Source organism: Oncorhynchus nerka, linkage group LG9a (assembly GCF_034236695.1).
Source record: "Oncorhynchus nerka isolate Pitt River linkage group LG9a, Oner_Uvic_2.0, whole genome shotgun sequence".
NCBI classification, from domain to species: domain Eukaryota; kingdom Metazoa; phylum Chordata; class Actinopteri; order Salmoniformes; family Salmonidae; genus Oncorhynchus; species Oncorhynchus nerka.
The window spans coordinates 8,539,715-8,560,335 of NC_088404.1; the positions used below are offsets into that span (position 1 = coordinate 8,539,715).

The window sequence follows — 20,621 nt, forward strand, 5'->3', positions numbered from 1 at the left end:
ACGCGACTTGTAAAGTGTTGGTCCCATGTTTCATGAGCTGAAATTAAAGATACGCAAAAATTTCCATATGAGCAAAAAACTTATTTCTCTCATATTTTGTTCACAGATTTGATTACATCTCTCTTAGTGAGCATTTCTCCTTTGCCAAAATAATTCATCCACCTGACAGGTGTGGCATATCAAGAAGTTGATTACATGGCATGATCATTACACAGGTGCACCTTGTACGAGGGACAATAAAAGGCCACTAAAATGTGCAGTTTTTTTTCACAACACTATGCCACAGATATCTCAAGTAGAGGGAGTGTGCAATTGGCATGGCGATAGCAAGGATTGTCCACCTGAGCTTTTGGCAGAGAACTGAATGTTCATTCTTTTACCATAAGCCGCCTCCAACTTCGTTTTAGAGAATTTGGCAGTACGTCCAACCGGCCTCACAACCACAGACCACGTGTAACCACGTCAGCCCAGGACCTCCACATCCAGCTTCTTCACCTGCAGGATCATCTGAGACCAGTCACCTAGACAGCTGATGAAACTGAGGAGTATTTCTGTCTGTAATAAAAAAAACCTGGGGGAAGAACTCATTCTGATTGGCTGGGGGTGGGCCTGGTTCCCAAGTGGGTGGGCCTATGCCCTCACAGGACCTTTCTATGGCTGTGCCCATGTCAAGTCATTTGTATTTCCTTATATAAGTATTTCCTTATATAATAAAATCATTTAAATTGTTGCATTTATATTTTTGTTCAGTATAGTTAACGGTGTTTCAAATTAGGTAGCTATAGAATATATCACCCAATAAAACTCACTACTGGTATACTAGTATAATAGCTCAATGAAAACTCTTTGTCCTTTAATAACACAAAAATATGATCTATTGAAAACATACAACTATGCAAGACCCACAAAGCGTCACTCTCCAGTTAAAGCCGACTAAGGTAACTAGTTGGTAATGCAACTATGGTAACTAACAGGTGATGAAGCTGCCTATGGTAACTAACAGGTAATGCAACTATGGTAACTAGCTGGTAATGTAGCTATGATAACTGTGTTGTGCCGTGGTAGCCTTGCATGCTATGCTCCAGCCTGGTTGGTCCCAGGTCCATTTGTACCAGGTCCATTTGTACCGTCTTGTCCTATGGTCATTAGAGGACAATAGGCTTGGGCGATATATACAATTTATACCGGGATAATACGAATGGTATGATTTAGAATTGAGTTTTTTTGGGGGAGGGGGGGGTTGTTATGGGAGTGAGTACTACGCCATTGCCTATAACTTTAAATTTAGTATAACTATAAGAAATCTAAGATGTGTTAAATAAATGATATCCAGCTCAGGGCTCCAGCTATACACGATGCTTGTTGACTTGCTAGCTAAGTGTTGAGATGTCAAGATCAAGCTACTTGGTTACAGCAGAGACGTTCAATCCCTTCCTGGATCAAGAGCCCCTGTTACCTAAATGGTTTTGTGCATAAAAATAGAGCCAACAACTTCTGTGCACATTCGGTAATACCGCATACCCCGGTACGGTAGAGAAACGGTATGAACTTCTGGGGTACAAACCAAACCCCAGGAGATCTGGAACCAGGCCATCCCTTACGCGATCCCCTTAAATAGAAAAACAACATGACAGACGGCTAGCTCACTTAACCATTCTAAAAAAAAACCCATGTTCAGGTGTGATGTTGTAACTGAGGATCAACAGCCGCATCCTACAGGACAGCAGGGAGATGGTACTCAGTGGTAGATTTCATCTCAAAATGGCAACAGGGAGATGGTACTCAGTGGTAGATTTCATCTCAAAATGGCAACAGGGAGATGGTACTCAGTGGTAGATTTCATCTCAAAATGGCAACAGGGAGATGGTACTCAGTGGTAGATTTCATCTCAAAATGGCAACAGGGAGATGGTACTCAGTGGTAGATTTCATCTCAAAATGGCAACAGGGAGATGGTACTCAGTGGTAGATTTCATCTCAAAATGGCAACAGGGAGATGGTACTCAGTGGTAGATTTCATCTCAAAATGGCAACTCGTTTACTACAGCGTCCAGTATTCTTTTGACCGACACGTTTATCAGAAAGATTTTTTTTATTTTTATAGAATGATCCAGAGTTACTTTGCTTTCCTAAGAATGTTGTCCATATCCTGCTTTTTCATTCCCATAGGTCAAAGGTCAAAAGAAGTGCACTATCTAGATACTAGGGTGTCCTTTGGGAGACCCCTTCCTGCATCCTAGTCACCCACCATTTTGTCACCAATCTGGCACATGATGTTACTGCTGGGACATAAAAAATAAAAAGCAACAAAAAAAAGCCAGCAAGCAGAATAACAATACATTTAAGCATATACTATTTCTTTTAAACAACGTCTAATTTGGTACCAGTAAATATTACACAAAGTCAGGGGAGAAAAAGGAGCAGCGTCACTAAAGATGACATCACTGAAACATCTTAAGTGATCCTCCATCTTCCTTCATATTCGCTTTAAAATCCAACTGTCACCACAGAGAGGTTTCAGTTCAAATCCAACTGTCACCACAGAGAGGTTTCAGTTCAAATCCAACTGTCACCACAGAGAGGTTTCAGTTCAAATCCAACTGTCACCACAGAAAGGTTTCAGTTCAAATCCAACTGTCACCACAGAGAGGTTTCAGTTCAAATCCCACTGCCAATGCTGTGGCTGGCTGTAAGAGCGTACAGCTTCACACTAAAAACAGGTGGTGGTGGTTGTGGATACGAACAAACCAGCTCTAGTCAGACCTGTCTGCTGTACAGTAGGTAGGTTCTCTCACCGAGGAGGAACTAATCAAGATGATCCCGTTAGTCGAGCCCACGTCGTCAAAACCAGCGCATGTATGGAAGGAGAAAAGGCTGTTCTCCACATCGAGAGAGAGATAAGGGAAAACAAAATATGAAAAGATGCAACAGGACCGCCGAGCCCCTCAGTTATAACAGACATTCTCCTCAGGTGAAGGGGGCTGTGGAGTGATGCAACAGGACCGCCGAGCCCCTCAGTTATAACAGACATTCTCCTCAGGTGAAGGGGGCTGTGGAGTGATGCAACAGGACCGCCGAGCCCCTCAGTTATAACAGACATTCTCCTCAGGTGAAGGGGGCTGTGGAGTGATGCAACAGGACCGCCGAGCCCCTCAGTTATAACAGACATTCTCCTCAGGTGAAGGGGACAGTGGAGTGATGCAACAGGACCGCCGAGCCCCTCAGTTATAACAGACATTCTCCTCAGGTGAAGGTGGCTGTGGAGTGATGCAACAGGACCGCCGAGCCCCTCAGTTATAACAGACATTCTCCTCAGGTGAAGGGGGCTGTGGAGTGATGCAACAGGACCGCCGAGCCCCTCAGTTATAACAGACATTCTCCTCAGGTGAAGGTGGCTGTGGAGTGATGCAACAGGACCGCCGAGCCCCTCAGTTATAACAGACATTCTCCTCAGGTGAAGGTGGCTGTGGAGTGATGCAACAGGACCGCCGAGCCCCTCAGTTATAACAGACATTCTCCTCAGGTGAAGGTGGCTGTTGAGTGATGTAACAGGACCGCCGAGCCCCTCAGTTATAACAGACATTCTCCTCAGGTGAAGGGGGCTGTGGAGTGATGCAACAGGACTGCCGAGCCCCTCAGTTATAACAGACATTCTCCTCAGGTGAAGGGGGCTGTGGAGTGATGCAGCAGGGAGTAGACAGTCTAGCCCGTTATTGGGCCAGGCAGAGAAGAGATACTGGTCTACTGAGCTGACGACAGGCCAGACGGAAGAATTTGCCAGTTGGTTTCCACAAGAAAGATGATATAACTCCCAAATAAGTCAGAAGGGAGAAAATAGCTCCAAAAAGAAATTAAAATATATTGTTGTTGTTTTTTTTAAACCCAAAAGACAGTATGTTCCCAGGGAGAATGAGGAGTGAACTCTTTACCCATCTTCTTTAGGAGGTGTGTACCAGCCTGAAAAAAAAAATAAAAAAATAAATAAAATAAACACACAAGGTTGCCATAACAACCACGGATTTGTATCATCATCGTCGTCTATTTTCATTCATGTTTATATGGATCGATAGTTCAATGAGGATCATTTACCATTCTTTTCGTGAATCTGCACCAGAGATTTGTATGACTGTTGTGCCCTGGCCAGACTGTACTGATTCTACAAGAATATTAGTGAAAATACGGATTAGATTCATCTTCAACAACCTCACATGGTGTGACAAAAAAAAAAAGAAATCTAAATGTTTACCAAAAGTTACTACAGTTGTTTACCTTATTGGCTCCGAACTGCACCCTGGCTTTTCCTTTGACAAGGGTCGCATTGATCTGCATGATGACAGACTCAATGGAATAGGCACTGCTCCAACCCTGGAACAACACAAAGAAATACTAATTGGTCGGTCTGAAAACCTCGTCAGATCAGTGGCAATGAAGGAGAGGAGGTGAACAGACATAAAAACAGTTTTTTTGTTTTTGTTTTAAGGACAATTGAGCAAAGAGAAAGAGACAGCGTCTTCAGGGACTTTGGGTGAGGGATAAACAATGTATGAATCGTATTCAAATACAGACCTGTTTAGTGAGAAGCTCCATACATAAGGCCCCTCCGCCAAGAACGTACCTGAAATAGAGGACAGAGAAGTACCAAGACTGGTTCACGAATCAGAAAATAATTTGGCCCATCTAATTTTAGTCATTTAGCAGAAGCTAAAGTATTATGAAAAGACTACTCTAGATCACGTTCAGGGACATGAGGAAAAGGACAGACAGAATACTCTGGGGTAAAAACAGAAACGTAGGACAATAACATCATCCAGAAGTCACTGAGCAGCACTCACCCTCCGGACAGCACAGGAGAGACGACCCGTACGAACGGTGGATCAAAAGGAAAGTTATCCTGAAAGAGTCAAACAAGAAAACACATTTATCATCGCAAAACCCGCCTCAATTTTTTTAAATTTTAAATTCATTTATTTAAAAAATCAAATCAAATGAATAAAACTCACTTTATATGAGAAACTGAGCAGAATGTAGTCCACGCCTTCCTTTTCCTTCAGAACCTGCAAGTCACTATGTAACGGACTGTCTGGGTCTACCCTGTTAGAATAACGACAGATTGATTACACTATTATTATCCAGACTTAGGACACAGCTAGGAAACAGGGGAAGCTACCACAGCTCTATGAAATAATACCCGGCTCTGAAAACTTACGTTCTTATTTTGACGTGCCATTCATAAAGGCTGTCATTGACTAGCTCCACCGAATAAATACCTGGAAATGAATAACAAGATATATACAGGTGAACATCACTGTTAAATCAACGCGTTATCCTCATCAGACCTACAATCACTGGAGGGTTAGGACCAATGGGGTGCTGAGCCAGGCCAGCACTCAGCTGTCTTGTAACTCTGACCTGTCGATCTCTCACATGTCGATCTCTCACCTGTCTTGTAACCCCGACCTGTCGATCTCTCACCTGTCTTGTAACCCCGACCTGTCGATCTCTCACCTGTCTTGTAACCCCGACCTGTCGATCTCTCACCTGTCTTGTAACCCCGATCTCTCACCTGTCGATTTCTCACCTGTCTTGTAACCCTGACTTGTCGATCTCTCACTTGTCGATCTCTCACCTGTCGATCTCTCACCTGTCGATCTCTCACCTGTCGATCTCTCACCTGTCGATCTCTCACCTGTCTTGTAACCCTGACTTGTCGATCTCTCACCTGTCTTGTAACCCCGACCTGTCAATCTCTCACCTGTCTTGTAACCCTGACCTGTCGATCTCTCACCTGTCTTGTAACCCTGACCTGTCGATCTCTCACCTGTCGGTCTTGTAACCCTGACCTGTCGATCTCTCACCTGTCTTGTAACCCCGACCTGTCGATCTCTCACCTGTCTTGTAACTCTGTGATCTGTAGATCTCCCTTAGTTCCTTCATGAGACGATCAGACGCCTGAACTGAACCAGAAACGGCACCCTGAAACAGGCATCACAACACGGATCAGAACCAGGGTACCTTAGAGCAAGACAAGAGACTATAAAAACGGTGGAAATGTCCCCCCCCCACTCTTGAAAAAAGAAAAAGACGCCTTACCGAATGAGCACTTACGTTCAAGTGGTCCTGCCTCTGGTTCTTACGGATCTTCTCAAGGATGGCCAGGTTCTCCTTCAAATCAAATCACATTCAACTTTATTAATGCAGTAGGAAGTGCTTCATTGAAAAGATAGAAACTAAATGTTGACAAATAGCTCAATTAAGATAGCAAAACAATAGTAAAAAGTACTACTATACAGCAAAGTGTACGCAGTACAATGTAACGCTGACTTTCACAATTACAAGAAGCAATTTTCAAAAAAACATGCAAGGAAAAGACAGTCTGGGTAAGACAGTCTAACATTCTACTTCTTGGGTCATATTGCCAAAGAAAATTGTCTATCAGAAATCTCAGCATTCATTATGATTTCCAGAGGAGTTGCTCATTGGTTTTTTATTTTATTTATATATATTTTTTTATATTTGACCTTTATTTAACTAGGCAAGTCAGTTAAGAACAAATTCTTATTTTCAATGACGGCCTAGGAACAGTGGGTTAACTGCCTTGTTCAGGGGCAGAGCGACAGATTTGTACCTTGCAAGTTCAAATCCCCGAGCTGACAACACTTTCGGTTGCTAGTCCAACGCTCTAACCACTAGGCTACCCTGGAAATAATATTCATATTTTTCCATGACAACATGCGGAGGAGCCTCGAAAGTAGAATACGATTTATAACAAAGTAAAAAAACAAAAAAACATTTAGCTGTTAGGTAGGAAAGTTGTTGTATTTTGAGCCTTAAGATGTTTTGTGGTTGGAATTGCCATATTTTAGAGGTGAAAATGTAGTTTGACAGAATGGTTTTGTCTGGAAAAACAAAACAAAAATGGTTGCTTAGTAACCAGACACCAACACGATCTGTGGAGAAAGAAAAGTTCCAATATTTACCTTTGTGATTGGAGGATATATCTGTGGTAAAGCGACTCAGGATTACATCCTAAACCTAACCGTATTTTCATTTATTCTTTAATATATAGCCAATTTTGACTGTGGTAACTGTCACAAACTGTCATATACCGTCTCAGGGAAGCTCATCTTCGTGCTCTTCATCCTCACCGGGGTCTTGAACTGACTGCAGTTCGGCGTCGTAACCGACTTCAGTGGGCAAATGCTGACCTTCGATGGCGACTGGAGAAAAGTGCTCCTCACGGATGAATCTTGATTTCAGCCACGGATGAATCCCGGGTTCTACTGTACCCGGCAGATGGCAGACAGCGTGTAGGGAGTCATGTGGGTGAGCGGTTTGTTGATGTCATCGTTGTGAACAGAGTGCCCCATGGTGGCGGTGGGGTTGTAGTATGGGCAGGCATAAGCTACGGACAACGAACACAATTGCATTTTATCAATGGCAACTTGAATGCCCGAGATCCCGCGACGAGATCCTGAGGCCTGTTGTCGTTCCATCCGCCGCCATCATCACCTCATGTTTCAGCATGATAATACACGGCCCCATTTCGCAAGTATCTGGACACAATTCCTGGAAGCTGAAAATGTCCCAGTTCTTCCATGGCCTGCACTCTCACCAGACATGTCACCCATTTAGCATGTTTGGGATGCTCTGGATCAATGTATACGACAGCGTGTTCCAGTTCCCACCAATATCCAGCAACTTCACACAGCCATTGAAGAGGAGTGGGGACAACATTCCACAGGCCACCACCAACAGCCTAATCAACTCTATGTGAAGGAGATGTGTCGCGCTGCATGAGGCAAATGGTTTGTCACACCAGATACTGTCTGGTTTTCTGATCCATGTCCCTGTTTTTTTTTTTTTAAAGGTATCTGTGACCAACCAGATGCATATCTGTATTCCCAGTTATGTAAAATCCATAGATTAGGGCCTAATTCATTTATTTCAATTGACTGATTTCCTTATATGAACTGTAACTCAGTAAAATCTTTGAAATTGTTGCATATTGCATTTATATTTTCTCTCAGTGTAGATAGACATATAGAGCGAGCGAGGGAGAGAGACCGACAGAGAGCGAGGGAGGGAGGGAGACCGACAGAGAGCGAGGGAGGGAGGGAGACCGACAGAGAGCGAGGGAGAGAGACCGACCGACAGAGAGCGAGGGAGGGAGAGACCGACCGACAGAGAGCGAGGGAGGGAGAGACCGACCGACAGAGAGCGAGCGAGGGAGGGAGAGAGACCGACAGAGAGCGAGGGAGGGAGGGAGACCGACAGAGAGCGAGGGAGGGAGGGAGACCGACAGAGAGCGAGGGAGAGAGACCGACCGACAGAGAGCGAGGGAGGGAGAGACCGACCGACAGAGAGCGAGGGAGGGAGAGACCGACCGACAGAGAGCGAGCGAGCGAGGGAGAGAGACCGACAGAGAGCGAGGGAGGGAGAGACCGACCGACAGAGAGCGAGGGAGGGAGAGAGACCGACAGAGAGCGAGGGAGCGAGGGAGACCGACAGAGAGCGAGGGAGAGACCGACAGAGAGCGAGGGAGTGAGAGACCGACCGACCAACAGGGAGCGAGGGAGGGAGAGACCGACCGACAGAGAGCGAGGGAGGGAGAGACCGACCGACAGAGAGCGAGGGGGGAGAGACCGACCGACAGAGAGCGAGGGGGGAGAGACCGACCGACAGAGAGCGAGGGAGGGAGAGACCGACCGACAGAGAGCGAGGAGGGAGGGAGAGACCGACCGACAGAGAGCGAGGGAGGGAGAGAGACCGACAAGAGAGCGAGGGAGGGAGACCGACAGAGAGCGAGGGAGGGAGACCGACAGAGAGCGAGGGAGGGGTGGGAGACCGACAGAGAGCGAGGGAGGGAGAGAGACCGACAGAGAGCGAGGGAGGGAGAGAGACCAACAGAGAGCGAGGGAGGGAGAGAGACCAACAGAGAGCGAGGGAGGGAGAGACCGACCGACAGAGAGCGAGGGAGGGAGAGACCGACCGACAGAGAGCGAGCGAGGGAGAGAGACCGACAGAGAGCGAGGGAGGGAGAGACCGACCGACAGAGAGCGAGGGAGGGAGAGACCGACCGACAGAGAGCGAGGGAGTGAGAGACCGACCGACAGAGAGCGAGGGAGGGGGAGACCGACAGAGAGCGAGGGAGGGAGGGAGACCGACAGAGAGCGAGGGAGGGAGAGAGACCGACAGAGAGCGAGGGAGGGAGGGAGAGACCGACAGAGAGCGAGGGAGGGAGAGACCGACAGAGAGCGAGGGAGTGAGAGACCGACCGACCAACAGAGAGCGAGGGAGTGAGAGACCGACCGACCAACAGAGAGCGAGGGGGAGAGACCGACCGACAGAGAGCGAGGGGGAGAGACCGACCGACAGAGAGCGAGGGGGAGAGACCGACCGACAGAGAGCGAGGGGGAGAGACCGACCGACAGAGAGCGAGGGGGAGAGACCGACCGACAGAGAGCGAGGGGGGAGAGACCGACCGACAGAGAGCGAGGAGGGAGGGAGAGACCGACCGACAGAGAGCGAGGAGGGAGGGAGAGACCGACCGACAGAGAGCGAGGGAGAGAGAGAGACCGACAGAGAGCGAGGGAGGGAGAGAGACCGACAAGAGAGCGAGGGAGGGAGACCGACAGAGAGCGAGGGAGGGGAGGGAGACCGACAGAGAGCGAGGGAGGGAGGGAGACCGACAGAGAGCGAGGGAGGGAGGGAGACCGACAGAGAGCGAGGGAGGGAGGGAGACCGACAGAGAGCGAGGGAGAGAGACCGACCGACAGAGAGCGAGGGAGGGAGAGACCGACCGACAGAGAGCGAGCGAGGGAGGGAGGGAGAGAGACCGACAGAGAGCGAGGGAGGGAGAGACCGACCGACAGAGAGCGAGGGAGGGAGACCGACAGAGAGCGAGGGAGGGAGACCGACAGAGAGCGAGGGAGGGAGAGAGACCGACAGAGAGCGAGGGAGGGAGAGAGACCGACAGAGAGCGAGGGAGGGAGAGAGACCGACAGAGAGCGAGGGAGGGAGAGAGACCGACAGAGAGCGAGGGAGCGAGGGAGAGACCGACAGAGAGCGAGGGAGTGAGAGACCGACCGACCAACAGAGAGCGAGGGAGGGAGAGACCGACCGACAGAGAGCGAGGGAGGGAGAGACCGACCGACAGAGAGCGAGGGAGGGAGAGACCGACCGACAGAGAGCGAGGGAGGGAGACCGACAGAGAGCGAGGGAGGGGAGGGAGGCCGACAGAGAGCGAGGGAGGGCGAGAGACGGACAGAGAGCGAGGGAGGGAGAGAGACCGACCGACAGAGAGCAAGGGGGAGAGACCGACCGACAGAGAGCGAGGGAGGGAGAGACCGACCGACAGAGAGCGAGGAGGGAGGGAGAGACCGACACAGAGAGCGAGGGAGAGAGACCGACAGAGAGCGAGGGAGGGAGAGAGACCGACAAGAGAGCGAGGGAGGGAGACCGACAGAGAGCGAGGGAGGGGAGGGAGGCCGACAGAGAGCGAGGGAGGGCGAGAGACGGACAGAGAGCGAGGGAGGGAGAGAGACCAACAGAGAGCGAGGGAGGGAGAGAGACCAACAGAGAGCGAGGGAGGGAGAGAGACCGACCGACAGAGAGCGAGGGAGGGAGAGAGAACGACCGACAGAGAGCGAGGGAGAGAACGACCGACAGAGAGCGAGGGAGAGAACGACCGACAGAGAGCGAGGGAGGGAGAGAGACCGACCGACAGAGAGAGAGGGAGGGAGAGAGACCGACCGACAGAGAGCGAGGGAGGGAGAGAGACCGACCGACAGAGAGCGAGGGGGGAGAGACCGACCGACAGAGAGCGAGGGAGGGAGAGACCGACCGACAGAGAGCGAGGAGGGAGGGAGAGACCGACCGACAGAGAGCGAGGGAGAGAGAGAGACCGACAGAGAGCGAGGGAGGGAGAGAGACCGACAAGAGAGCGAGGGAGGGAGACCGACAGAGAGCGAGGGAGGGAGAGACCGACAGAGAGCGAAGGAGGGAGAGAGACCAACAGAGAGCGAGGGAGGGAGAGAGACCAACAGAGAGCGAGGGAGGGAGAGAGACCAACAGAGAGCGAGGGAGGGAGAGACCGACCGACAGAGAGCGAGCGAGCGAGGGAGAGAGACCGACAGAGAGCGAGGGAGTGAGAGACCGACCGACAGAGAGCGAGGGAGGGAGGGAGACCGACAGACAGCGAGGGAGGGAGAGAGACCGACAGAGAGCGAGGGAGGGAGGGAGAGACCGACAGAGAGCGAGGGAGTGAGAGACCGACCGACCAACAGAGAGCGAGGGAGGGAGAGACCGACCGACCGACAGAGAGCGAGGGAGGGAGAGACCGACCGACAGAGAGCGAGGGAGGGAGAGACCGACCGACAGAGAGCGAGGAGGGAGAGACCGACCGACAGAGAGCGAGGGGGGAGAGACCGACCGACAGAGAGCGAGGGGGAGAGACCGACCGACAGAGAGCGAGGGGGGAGAGACCGACCGACAGAGAGCGAGGGGGGAGAGACCGACCGACAGAGAGCGAGGGAGGAAGAGACCGACCGACAGAGAGCGAGGAGGGAGAGACCGACCGACAGAGAGCGAGGGAGAGAGACCGACAGAGAGCGAGGGAGGGAGAGAGACCAACAGAGAGCGAGGGAGGGAGAGACCGACCGACAGAGAGCGAGCGAGGGAGGGAGAGAGACCGACAGAGAGCGAGGGAGGGAGAGACCGACCGACAGAGAGCGAGGGAGTGAGAGACCGACCGACAGAGAGCGAGGGAGGGAGACCGACAGACAGCGAGGGAGGGAGAGAGACCGACAGAGAGCGAGGGAGGGAGGGAGAGACCGACAGAGAGCGAGGGAGGGAGGGAGAGACCGACAGAGAGCGAGGGAGTGAGAGACCGACCGACCAACAGAGAGCGAGGGAGGGAGAGACCGACCGACAGAGAGCGAGGGAGGGAGAGACCGACCGACAGAGAGCGAGGGAGGGAGAGACCGACCGACAGAGAGCGAGGGGGGAGAGACCGACCGACAGAGAGCGAGGGGGGAGAGACCGACCGACAGAGAGCGAGGGGGGAGAGACCGACCGACAGAGAGCGAGGAGGGAGAGACCGACCGACAGAGAGCGAGGGAGAGAGACCGACAGAGAGCGAGGGAGGGAGAGAGACCGACAAGAGAGCGAGGGAGGGAGACCGACAGAGAGCGAGGGAGGGGAGGGAGACCGACAGAGAGCGAGGGAGGGAGAGAGACCGACAGAGAGCGAGGGAGGGAGAGAGACCGACAGAGAGCGAGGGAGGGAGAGAGACCAACAGAGAGCGAGGGAGGGAGAGAGACCAACAGAGAGCGAGGGAGGGAGAGAGAACGACCGACAGAGAGCGAGGGAGGGAGAGAGACCGACAGAGAGCGAGGGAGGGAGAGAGAACGACCGACAGAGAGCGAGGGAGGGAGAGAGAACGACCGACAGAGAGCGAGGGAGGGAGAGAGAACGACCGACAGAGAGCGAGGGAGGGAGAGAGAACGACCGACAGAGAGCGAGGGAGAGAGAGAGAACGACCGACAGAGAGCGAGGGAGGGAGAGAGAACGACCGACAGAGAGCGAGGGAGGGAGAGAGACCGACCGACAGAGAGCGAGGGAGGGAGAGAGACCGACCGACAGAGAGCGAGAAAGAGGTGTGTATCACCTTCTCAATCCCGTCGTCCTCTGACTTCTTCCCATGTACAGGCTCCTCCTCCTTCATCTCATAGTGGTCCAGGTCTTCAATGTCCTGCTGAACACAAACACCGTTATCACATATAGAGTTATGCATACACACAAGCAGGGCTCCAGGCTAACATTCCTCATCACCCTCCAAGAATCCAACCTTAGTGCAATTTCAACCGTCCCAACCTGAAGATATACCGTCCCAAATTAAGAAAAAACATTTGTTTACGTTTTGATATGCCAACATGGGTCTACTCTAGAACATTCAAATAGACAAAGATGTGCCTTGAAAAAAGGCAACGTTGGAATAATATGAAATCTATTTTGCACAAAAACAAACTCAACATGTAAAATGTTGGTCCCATTTTTCATGAATTGAAATAAAAGATCCCCAACAAAATCCATATGCACAAAAAAAATATTTCAGTCAGATATTGTGAAAAAATGGGTTTTACATCCCTGTTAGTGAACATTTCTCCTTTGCTAAGATAATCCATTTACTTGACAGGTTCATATCAAGAAGCTGATCAAGAAGCTGATTAAACAGCATGATCAATACACAGGTGCACCTTGTGCTGGGGCCACTCTAAAATGTGCCGTTTTGTCACACAACGTCACAGATGTCTCAAGTTTTGAGGGAACGTGCAATTGGCATGCTGACTGCACCAATGTCCACCAGAGCTGTTGCCAGAAAATGTAAAATGTTCATTTCTCTACCATAAGCAGTTTGAGAATTTGGCAGTACATCCAACCGGACTCACAACCGTAAGACCACGTGTAACCACGACAACCCAGGACCTCCACATCCTGCTTCTTCACCTGAAGGATCGTCTTGAGACCAGCCACCCAGGCAGCTGATGAAACTGTGGGTTTAGACAACCAAAGAAGAAAGAAGTTCTGCACAAACTGTCAGAAGCCGTCTCAGGGAAGCTCATCTGCATACTCGTCTTCCTCACCAAGGTCTTGACCCGACTGCAGTTTGGTATCGAAACAGACTTCAGTGGGCAAATGCTCAACTTCAACGGCACGCTGGAGAAGTGTGCTCTTCACGGATGAATCCCGGTTTCAACTGCATGGTGTCGTGTGGGCGAGTGGTTTGCTGATGTCAAAGTTTTGAACAGAGATGGTGGCGGTGGGGCTATGGTGTGGGCAGGCATAAGCTACGGACAATGAACACAATTGCATATTATCGATGGCAATGTGAATGCACAGAGATACCGTGACGAGATCCTGAGACCCATTGTCGTGCCCTTCATCAAATCAAATCAAATTTATTTATATAGCCCTTCGTACATCAGCTGATATCTCAAAGTGCTGTACAGAAACCCAGCCTAAAACCCCAAACAGCAAGCAATGCAGGTGTAGAAGCATCTGCAGCCATCACCTCATGTTTCTGTTTCAGCATCATAATGCACAACAGCCCCATGTCGCAAGGATCTGTAAACAATTCCTGGAAGCTGAAAAGGTCCAACTTGTTCCATGGCCCGCATACTCGGATTCCACAGGCCACCATCAACAGCCTGATCAACTCTATGTGAAGGAAATGTGCCGCGCTGCATGAGGCAAATGGTGGACACATCAGATACTGACTGGTTTTCTGATCCAAGCCTCAACCTGTTTTTTAAAGGTATCTGTGACCAACAGATGCACATCTGTATTTCCAATTATGTGAAATCCATGGATTAGGGCCTAATAAATGTTTTTAAATTGACTGATTTCCTTATGCGAACTGTAACTCAGTAAAATATTTGACATTTTTACATGTTGTGTTTATGTTTTTTTGTTCAGTATAAATAATTAGCTTTTTTTGTCAAAGTGTAGGTGATAGCCTATGCGTATTGGCTACAGCCTGTCATGTCCAGACAGATGCTTTACATGAGGAGACAGAAATATAGGCAATCTGTAACGATACTTTTAATTACATAAATAAAACGCCGGTCATGTTCGACAAATATATTGTAGGATAATTAACATTAACGTCTACAGGCTTGATACTTTGGACCTGGCCACTCAAGGCCTTTGTTCAGATCGAATGGTCACAAGAGCGGAAAGTGCCTGTTTCGCAACGCACACGATCTGAGCGGAGGAAGTCAGTATTTTGTAACTATTTAACCATAAACGTAATTGTTTAATACCTGGAGGTTTTAAAGTCATTTTATGGGGCATGTCTTACCGTGTTTTAAGGTAAGCCTAACCAAAACAGGACCAGAGAAACGTAGAGGGAATTATTTTATAAACATTGAAAACCGCTTTTCTCTCGTGTTCTATTGGTTTTCAAAAATGTCTTCTTTCTTTCATTGTCCAGCAGCCAAAGACACAATCTTACTCATATTAGCGATAATCCTAGTCATATTAGCAATCCATGCCAGTTGATGATAATCCTAGTCATATTAGCAATCCATGCCAGTTGATGATAATCCTAGTCATATTAGCAATACATGCTAGTTGACGATAATCCTAGTCATATTAGCAATACATGCTAGTTGACGATAATCCTAGTCATATTAGCAATACATGCTAGTTGACGATAATCCTAGTTATATTAGCAATCCATGCTAGTTGATGATAATCCTAGTCATTTTAGCAACCCCATGCTAGTTGATGATAATCCTAGTTATATTAGCAATCCATGCTAGTTGACGATAATCCTAGTCATATTAGCAATCCATGCTAGTTGACGATAATCCTAGTCATATTAGCAATACATGCTAGTTGACGATAATCCTAGTCATATTAGCAATCCATGCTAGTTGACGATAATCCTAGTCATATTAGCAATCCATGCTAGTTGACGATAATCCTAGTCATATTAGCAATCCATGCTAGTTGACGATAATCCTAGTCATATTAGCAATCCATGCCAGTTGACGATAATCCTAGTCATATTAGCAATCCATGCCAGTTGACGATAATCCTAGTCATATTAGCAATCCATGCTAGTTGACGATAATCCTAGTCATATTAGCAATCCATGCTAGTTGACGATAATCCTAGTCATATTAGCAATCCATGCTAGTTGACGATAATCCTAGTCATATTAGCAATCCATGCTAGTTGATGATAATCCTAGTCATATTAGCAATCCATGCCAGTTGACAATAATCCTAGTCATATTAGCAATCCATGCCAGTTGACTATAACCCTAGTCATATTAGCAATCCATGCCAGTTGATGATAATCCTAGTCATATTAGCAATCCATGCTAGTTGACAATAATCCTAGTCATATTAGCAATCCATGCCAGTTGACGATAATCCTAGTCATATTAGCAATCCATGCCAGTTGATGATAATCCTAGTCATATTAGCAATCCATGCCAGTTGACTATAACCCTAGTCATATTAGCAATCCATGCATTGCTAGTTGAATCCATGCTATAATAATCCTAGTCATATTAGCAATCCATGCTAGTTGACGATAATCCTAGTCATATTAGCAATCCATGCTAGTTGACAATAATCCTAGTCATATTAGCAATCCATGCTAGTTGACAATAATCCTAGTCATATTAGCAATCCATGCCAGTTGACGATAATCCTAGTCATATTAGCAATCCATGCCAGTTGATGATAATCCTAGTCATATTAGCAATCCATGCCAGTTGACGATAATCCTAGTCATATTAGCAATCCATGCCAGTTGACGATAATCCTAGTCATATTAGCAATCCATGCCAGTTGACGATAATCCTAGTCATATTAGCAATCCATGCCAGTTGATGATAATCCTAGTCATATTAGCATCCCATGCTAGTTGACGATAATCCTAGTTATATTAGCAATCCATGCTAGTTGACGATAATCCTAGTCATATTAGCAATCCATGCTAGTTGACGATAATCCTAGTCATATTAGCAATCCATGTTAGTTGACGATAATCCTAGTCATATTAGCAATCCATGCTAGTTGACAATAATCCTAGTCATATTAGCAATCCATGCTAGTTGACGATAATCCTAGTCATATTAGCAATCCATGCTAGTTGACAATAATCCTAGTCATATTAGCAATCCATGCTAGTTGACGATAATCCTAGTCATATTAGCAATCCATGCCAGTTGACGATAATCCTAGTCATATTAGCAATCCATGTTAGTTGACGATAATCCTAGTTATATTAGCAATCCATGCTAGTTGATGATAATCCTAGTCATATTAGCATCCCATGCTAGTTGACGATAATCCTAGTTATATTAGCAATCCATGCTAGTTGTTGCATCTTTAGATCTCCCCTCATTTTAAATGTCAAACTTTCATTTCAGTCACATGAAACCGCTTGGATGTGCAGTGGATATTTTAGAACGGTACATCTGCACGTAGCCTACTGCCGTGTGAATATATTGTTTATCAACATTTTAAACGAAATGTTCAGATCAATTGCATCCGCCTCATTACTGGTTAACATTGTAATTATGTTCAGTGGTTGTATGAATTTAGGATCTATCGTCCCAGAACTGTCCCCGAGTCTGTTTTGAACTGTCCCAGACATATTTTTCCATCATCCCATGGGATGACAGGACGCCCTTAAATTCAAGGCCTGCACACAAGAGAGGTTTTATATAGTATACATACACACAAGATACGTTATATACAGCACACGCACAATACGTTTAAGATGAATGTGGATATTATCTCTATATGTAATGTTCGTTGTACACAGGTAGGTAAACATGCACACACACACACAAACCGGTACACACACACATACATACACACACCTCGCCCATTTCTTCCTCCTCCTCCTCCTCGGATGTCACTTCATCTGCTGGTCCATGCTATAAAGAGAGCGGGAAAGGAAAGACAAAAAATGGATTGTGAGTTTAAAGACGAGGCATGCCTTCTGACTATCAAATTTTGGTATGGAATGTTACTCAGGCCCAGAATACGATTATTGCCTTGCAATAGGGCTGTCCCCATCCTTGAGTCACAATATTTAGATTAGTCTGAAACATCATTTGAGGCTAAAATTATTTCCACTTACAATGTGATTCAAACCAACGGAATATTTGCTGACTTCAAACTGTGTGGGGGGGTTCAAATCAGAGTCCACCAGTTCTAGATTCTATTTATATGGGGTTGTCAGGCCTACCAAATAAATAGAATTTCATCCTAGAATGAGCCCTACCTTGCGCTCTGGGTTGATGGGCCCAGCAGGGAGGGGCTGATCTAGCATCTCAACATCTGGGTGCTGGGGCAGGTTGTACAGTCGACACAGGTCACAGATGAGACGCTTCAGCTGCTGCAGGAGCTGGGGAAACAAACACACAACAGGTCAACTGTCATTCAACAGTATTTCTTTGGAGCCGGGGTCATTTACAGACGACTCCGCGCGACTAAAAACACAAGGAATTCAGTCAAAAAAATGAGTTTCATGTAGGAAATCTGTTGACCAAGTATTCCCAGGAATAACAAAGAAAAGAGAAAAGCATTGGGACAGTACATGTTTTTGTTGTTTTATCTCTGTACTCCTGCATTTTGGATATGAAATTATACAATGACTATGGAGGTTAAAGTGCAATCTGTTTGCTTTAATTTGAGGGTATTTTCATCCATATCAGGTGAACAGTGTATTGTGCAATTTTTGGAGTTACTTTTATTGTAAATAAGAATATAATGTTTCTAAAAAAAAACTTCTAAATTAATGTGGACGCTACAATGATTACGGATAATCCTGATTGAATTGTGAATAATTGTGAGTGAGAAAGTTACAGAGGCATAAATATCTAACAGAGGCCCAAAACACTAACCTCCAATACTATCGTAATGGCGAGAGGTTAGCATGTCTTGATGGTATGATATTTGTGTGGCGCAGCAATCTAAGGCACTGCATCTCAGTGCTAGAGGCGTCACTACAGACCCTTGTTCGATTCCAGGCTGTATCACAACCCCAACGTGATTGGGAGTCCCATAGGGCGGCGAACAATTGGCCCAGCGTCGTCCGGGTTTGGCCGGGGTATTAAAGAATTTGTTCTTAACTGAATTGCCTAGATAAATAAAGGTTAACATCTTTTTTTTAAATGCCACTAACAACTGCAAGGGTAGTGGGTTCAATTCCCGCAGGGGTCACCCATTCGTAAAAATGTACGCACGTATTGACTAATTCAGTTCGGGTAAAAGGCATATATAGTGTGACGGACCCATTACATTTTTTTATATATTTTTTTTACAATCAAACCATTTTGCAGGTGATATTAGGGCCTATGCCTTCTGTGAGAGCCGGTAGCGACATCCTACAGCACATAGTGTTGAAGATGAAGGAAGAAAACTCCACAATCTATACACACACACACACACACAGGTAAGAGACTTACCAAAGATGTTCCTTTTCTGACATCTTCCAAGCGCTCCAACACCTCTGTCAGACTTGGATCATCAGAGTCAACAAACCAGATTGGGGGTGTAGAGGGGTATGCCTCCTGGGAGGGGATGATCAATTGATCACATCATTACTTGGTAAAGCTCTAATGGTACAGCATTGAACTGTAGCTAGTAGGTGGAGCTACTTCAGTATAAAGGAATTATATTTTACATATAGAAAGAAGCATCGATAAATATGCAACCTACCTACCTATAGTAGCGCTGACTTATAACGTTATGTCCTGGTTTTTAGTTAGCTAGCTAATGAGAACAACTCTTATTAATTATTTTACCCAGGACTATTCATTATCTCCATTAGTCAGCAATTGTGTTCGCAGGTCACGTTACCTTTTGACAAGTTATTGTATAAATAAAAAATATAAATAAAAAAAAGGTACAAATATCAAGATATATTTTTATAGATTGGCCTTGTGGCAAAAAGGCATTGTGAGTTTAAAAAATAAATAATTTAAAGACGCATTAGCCTACTAGCTAACATTAGCTTAATAACAACCCCCCAAAAAAGGGGTAACGTTTACAAATAGGATCTTATTTCTTGTTTTCTAACGAGTTAGCTAGCATAGCTAACTATACCTGGACATATGACCCCATTTTTTAAAACATGTTTTTTATTAGGAGTATAAACTAACTGAAAAGTCTTAGCACATTTATATATTACGTGGTTAGCTAATGATCTCCAACAACACAAAAACAAAACAAAGCATAGCTATCCAAATTCGTCATGTTTATCGCCCTGTGTGTGTCTGTCTGTACTAGCTACGTTAGCTACGCTAGTTTCTTCCTTACCGTGATGTTGCAATGTATTATCAACAGTTTTTCACCGGTTACATTAAACTGACAACTAAGCTCATCGGGCTTCCAATCGATAATTCTGAAACGTTCGTGGTTTGGGTCAAAAATTGACTCCAAAAACTTCAATTCGGCCTTCAGACCCGAAACCGACATCTTCCACTCACATCTCAAACCAGGCAGTCCGCGGGGGAGGGGAGGGGAAGTTGGGGTGTATTGAGACCGCGTAGTCGGTGCTTGGTAGGAATATCATATAGTCCAATGTTTCTGAATACATAACAGGTGAAGTAGATATATATGTATGATTGATATGGATTGAGATCAAATTCTGTAAAAAAATAAATAATGTAAAATGTATTATTATTTTTTTGCACAATGCTGAGCCAGTGCAGGGCACCATCCTGAAAGGGCATGAGGCTCACAGTCCTGTCAGATAAACCAAATTCCTCTGCTAGGTATTGTCATCATACTGGCCGCTAATTGTGATTATTCAGCAAGGTAGAACCTAGATGGAATCTGAAATATAGGCTACCTATGTACACTGAACAAAAATATAAATTCAACATGTAATGCTGCGTTGGTTTCACATCCCAGAGATGTGTTCACAAATGTGTTTACGTCCCTGTTAGTGGGCATTTCTCCTTTGCAAAAATAATCAAATCACCTGACAGGTGTGGCATATCAAGAAGCTGATTAAACAGCATGATCCGTACACAGATGCACCTTGCGCTGTGGACAATAAAAGGCCACTTTAAAATGTGCAGTTTTG

The 20,621-nt window shown here is 46.7% G+C and overlaps 1 protein-coding gene across 4 annotated transcripts in view; it reads right to left on the reverse strand.

The window, feature by feature from the left end:
* LOC115121522 (ubiquitin-conjugating enzyme E2 Q2-like) overlaps positions 1-20,046 on the reverse strand; it is a 22,426-nt gene extending 2,380 nt beyond the window's left edge. Inside the window, exons 1-14 of one of the 4 annotated variants that reach the window (XM_029650625.2) lie at positions 19,850-20,046; positions 18,997-19,101; positions 17,811-17,933; positions 17,404-17,460; positions 12,667-12,750; positions 6,105-6,161; positions 5,888-5,972; positions 5,206-5,266; positions 5,000-5,090; positions 4,832-4,890; positions 4,566-4,614; positions 4,269-4,364; positions 4,089-4,155; positions 1-3,956 (exon numbers count right to left, since the gene is read on the reverse strand). The exon at positions 1-3,956 is cut by the window's left edge and continues 2,380 nt beyond it. In XM_029650625.2, coding sequence (XP_029506485.1) covers positions 3,925-3,956; positions 4,089-4,155; positions 4,269-4,364; positions 4,566-4,614; positions 4,832-4,890; positions 5,000-5,090; positions 5,206-5,266; positions 5,888-5,972; positions 6,105-6,161; positions 12,667-12,750; positions 17,404-17,460; positions 17,811-17,933; positions 18,997-19,101; positions 19,850-20,008 — 1,125 coding nt within the window. In that variant the 5' untranslated portion in view covers positions 20,009-20,046 and the 3' untranslated portion in view covers positions 1-3,924. Of the gene's footprint in view, positions 3,957-4,088; positions 4,156-4,268; positions 4,365-4,565; positions 4,615-4,831; positions 4,891-4,999; positions 5,091-5,205; positions 5,267-5,887; positions 5,973-6,089; positions 6,162-12,666; positions 12,754-17,403; positions 17,461-17,810; positions 17,934-18,996; positions 19,102-19,849 lie in introns of all 4 variants that reach the window. The other 3 variants (XM_029650623.2, XM_029650624.2, XM_029650622.2) reach the window with 3 other exon arrangements.
* Positions 20,047-20,621: the final 575 nt, after the last annotated feature.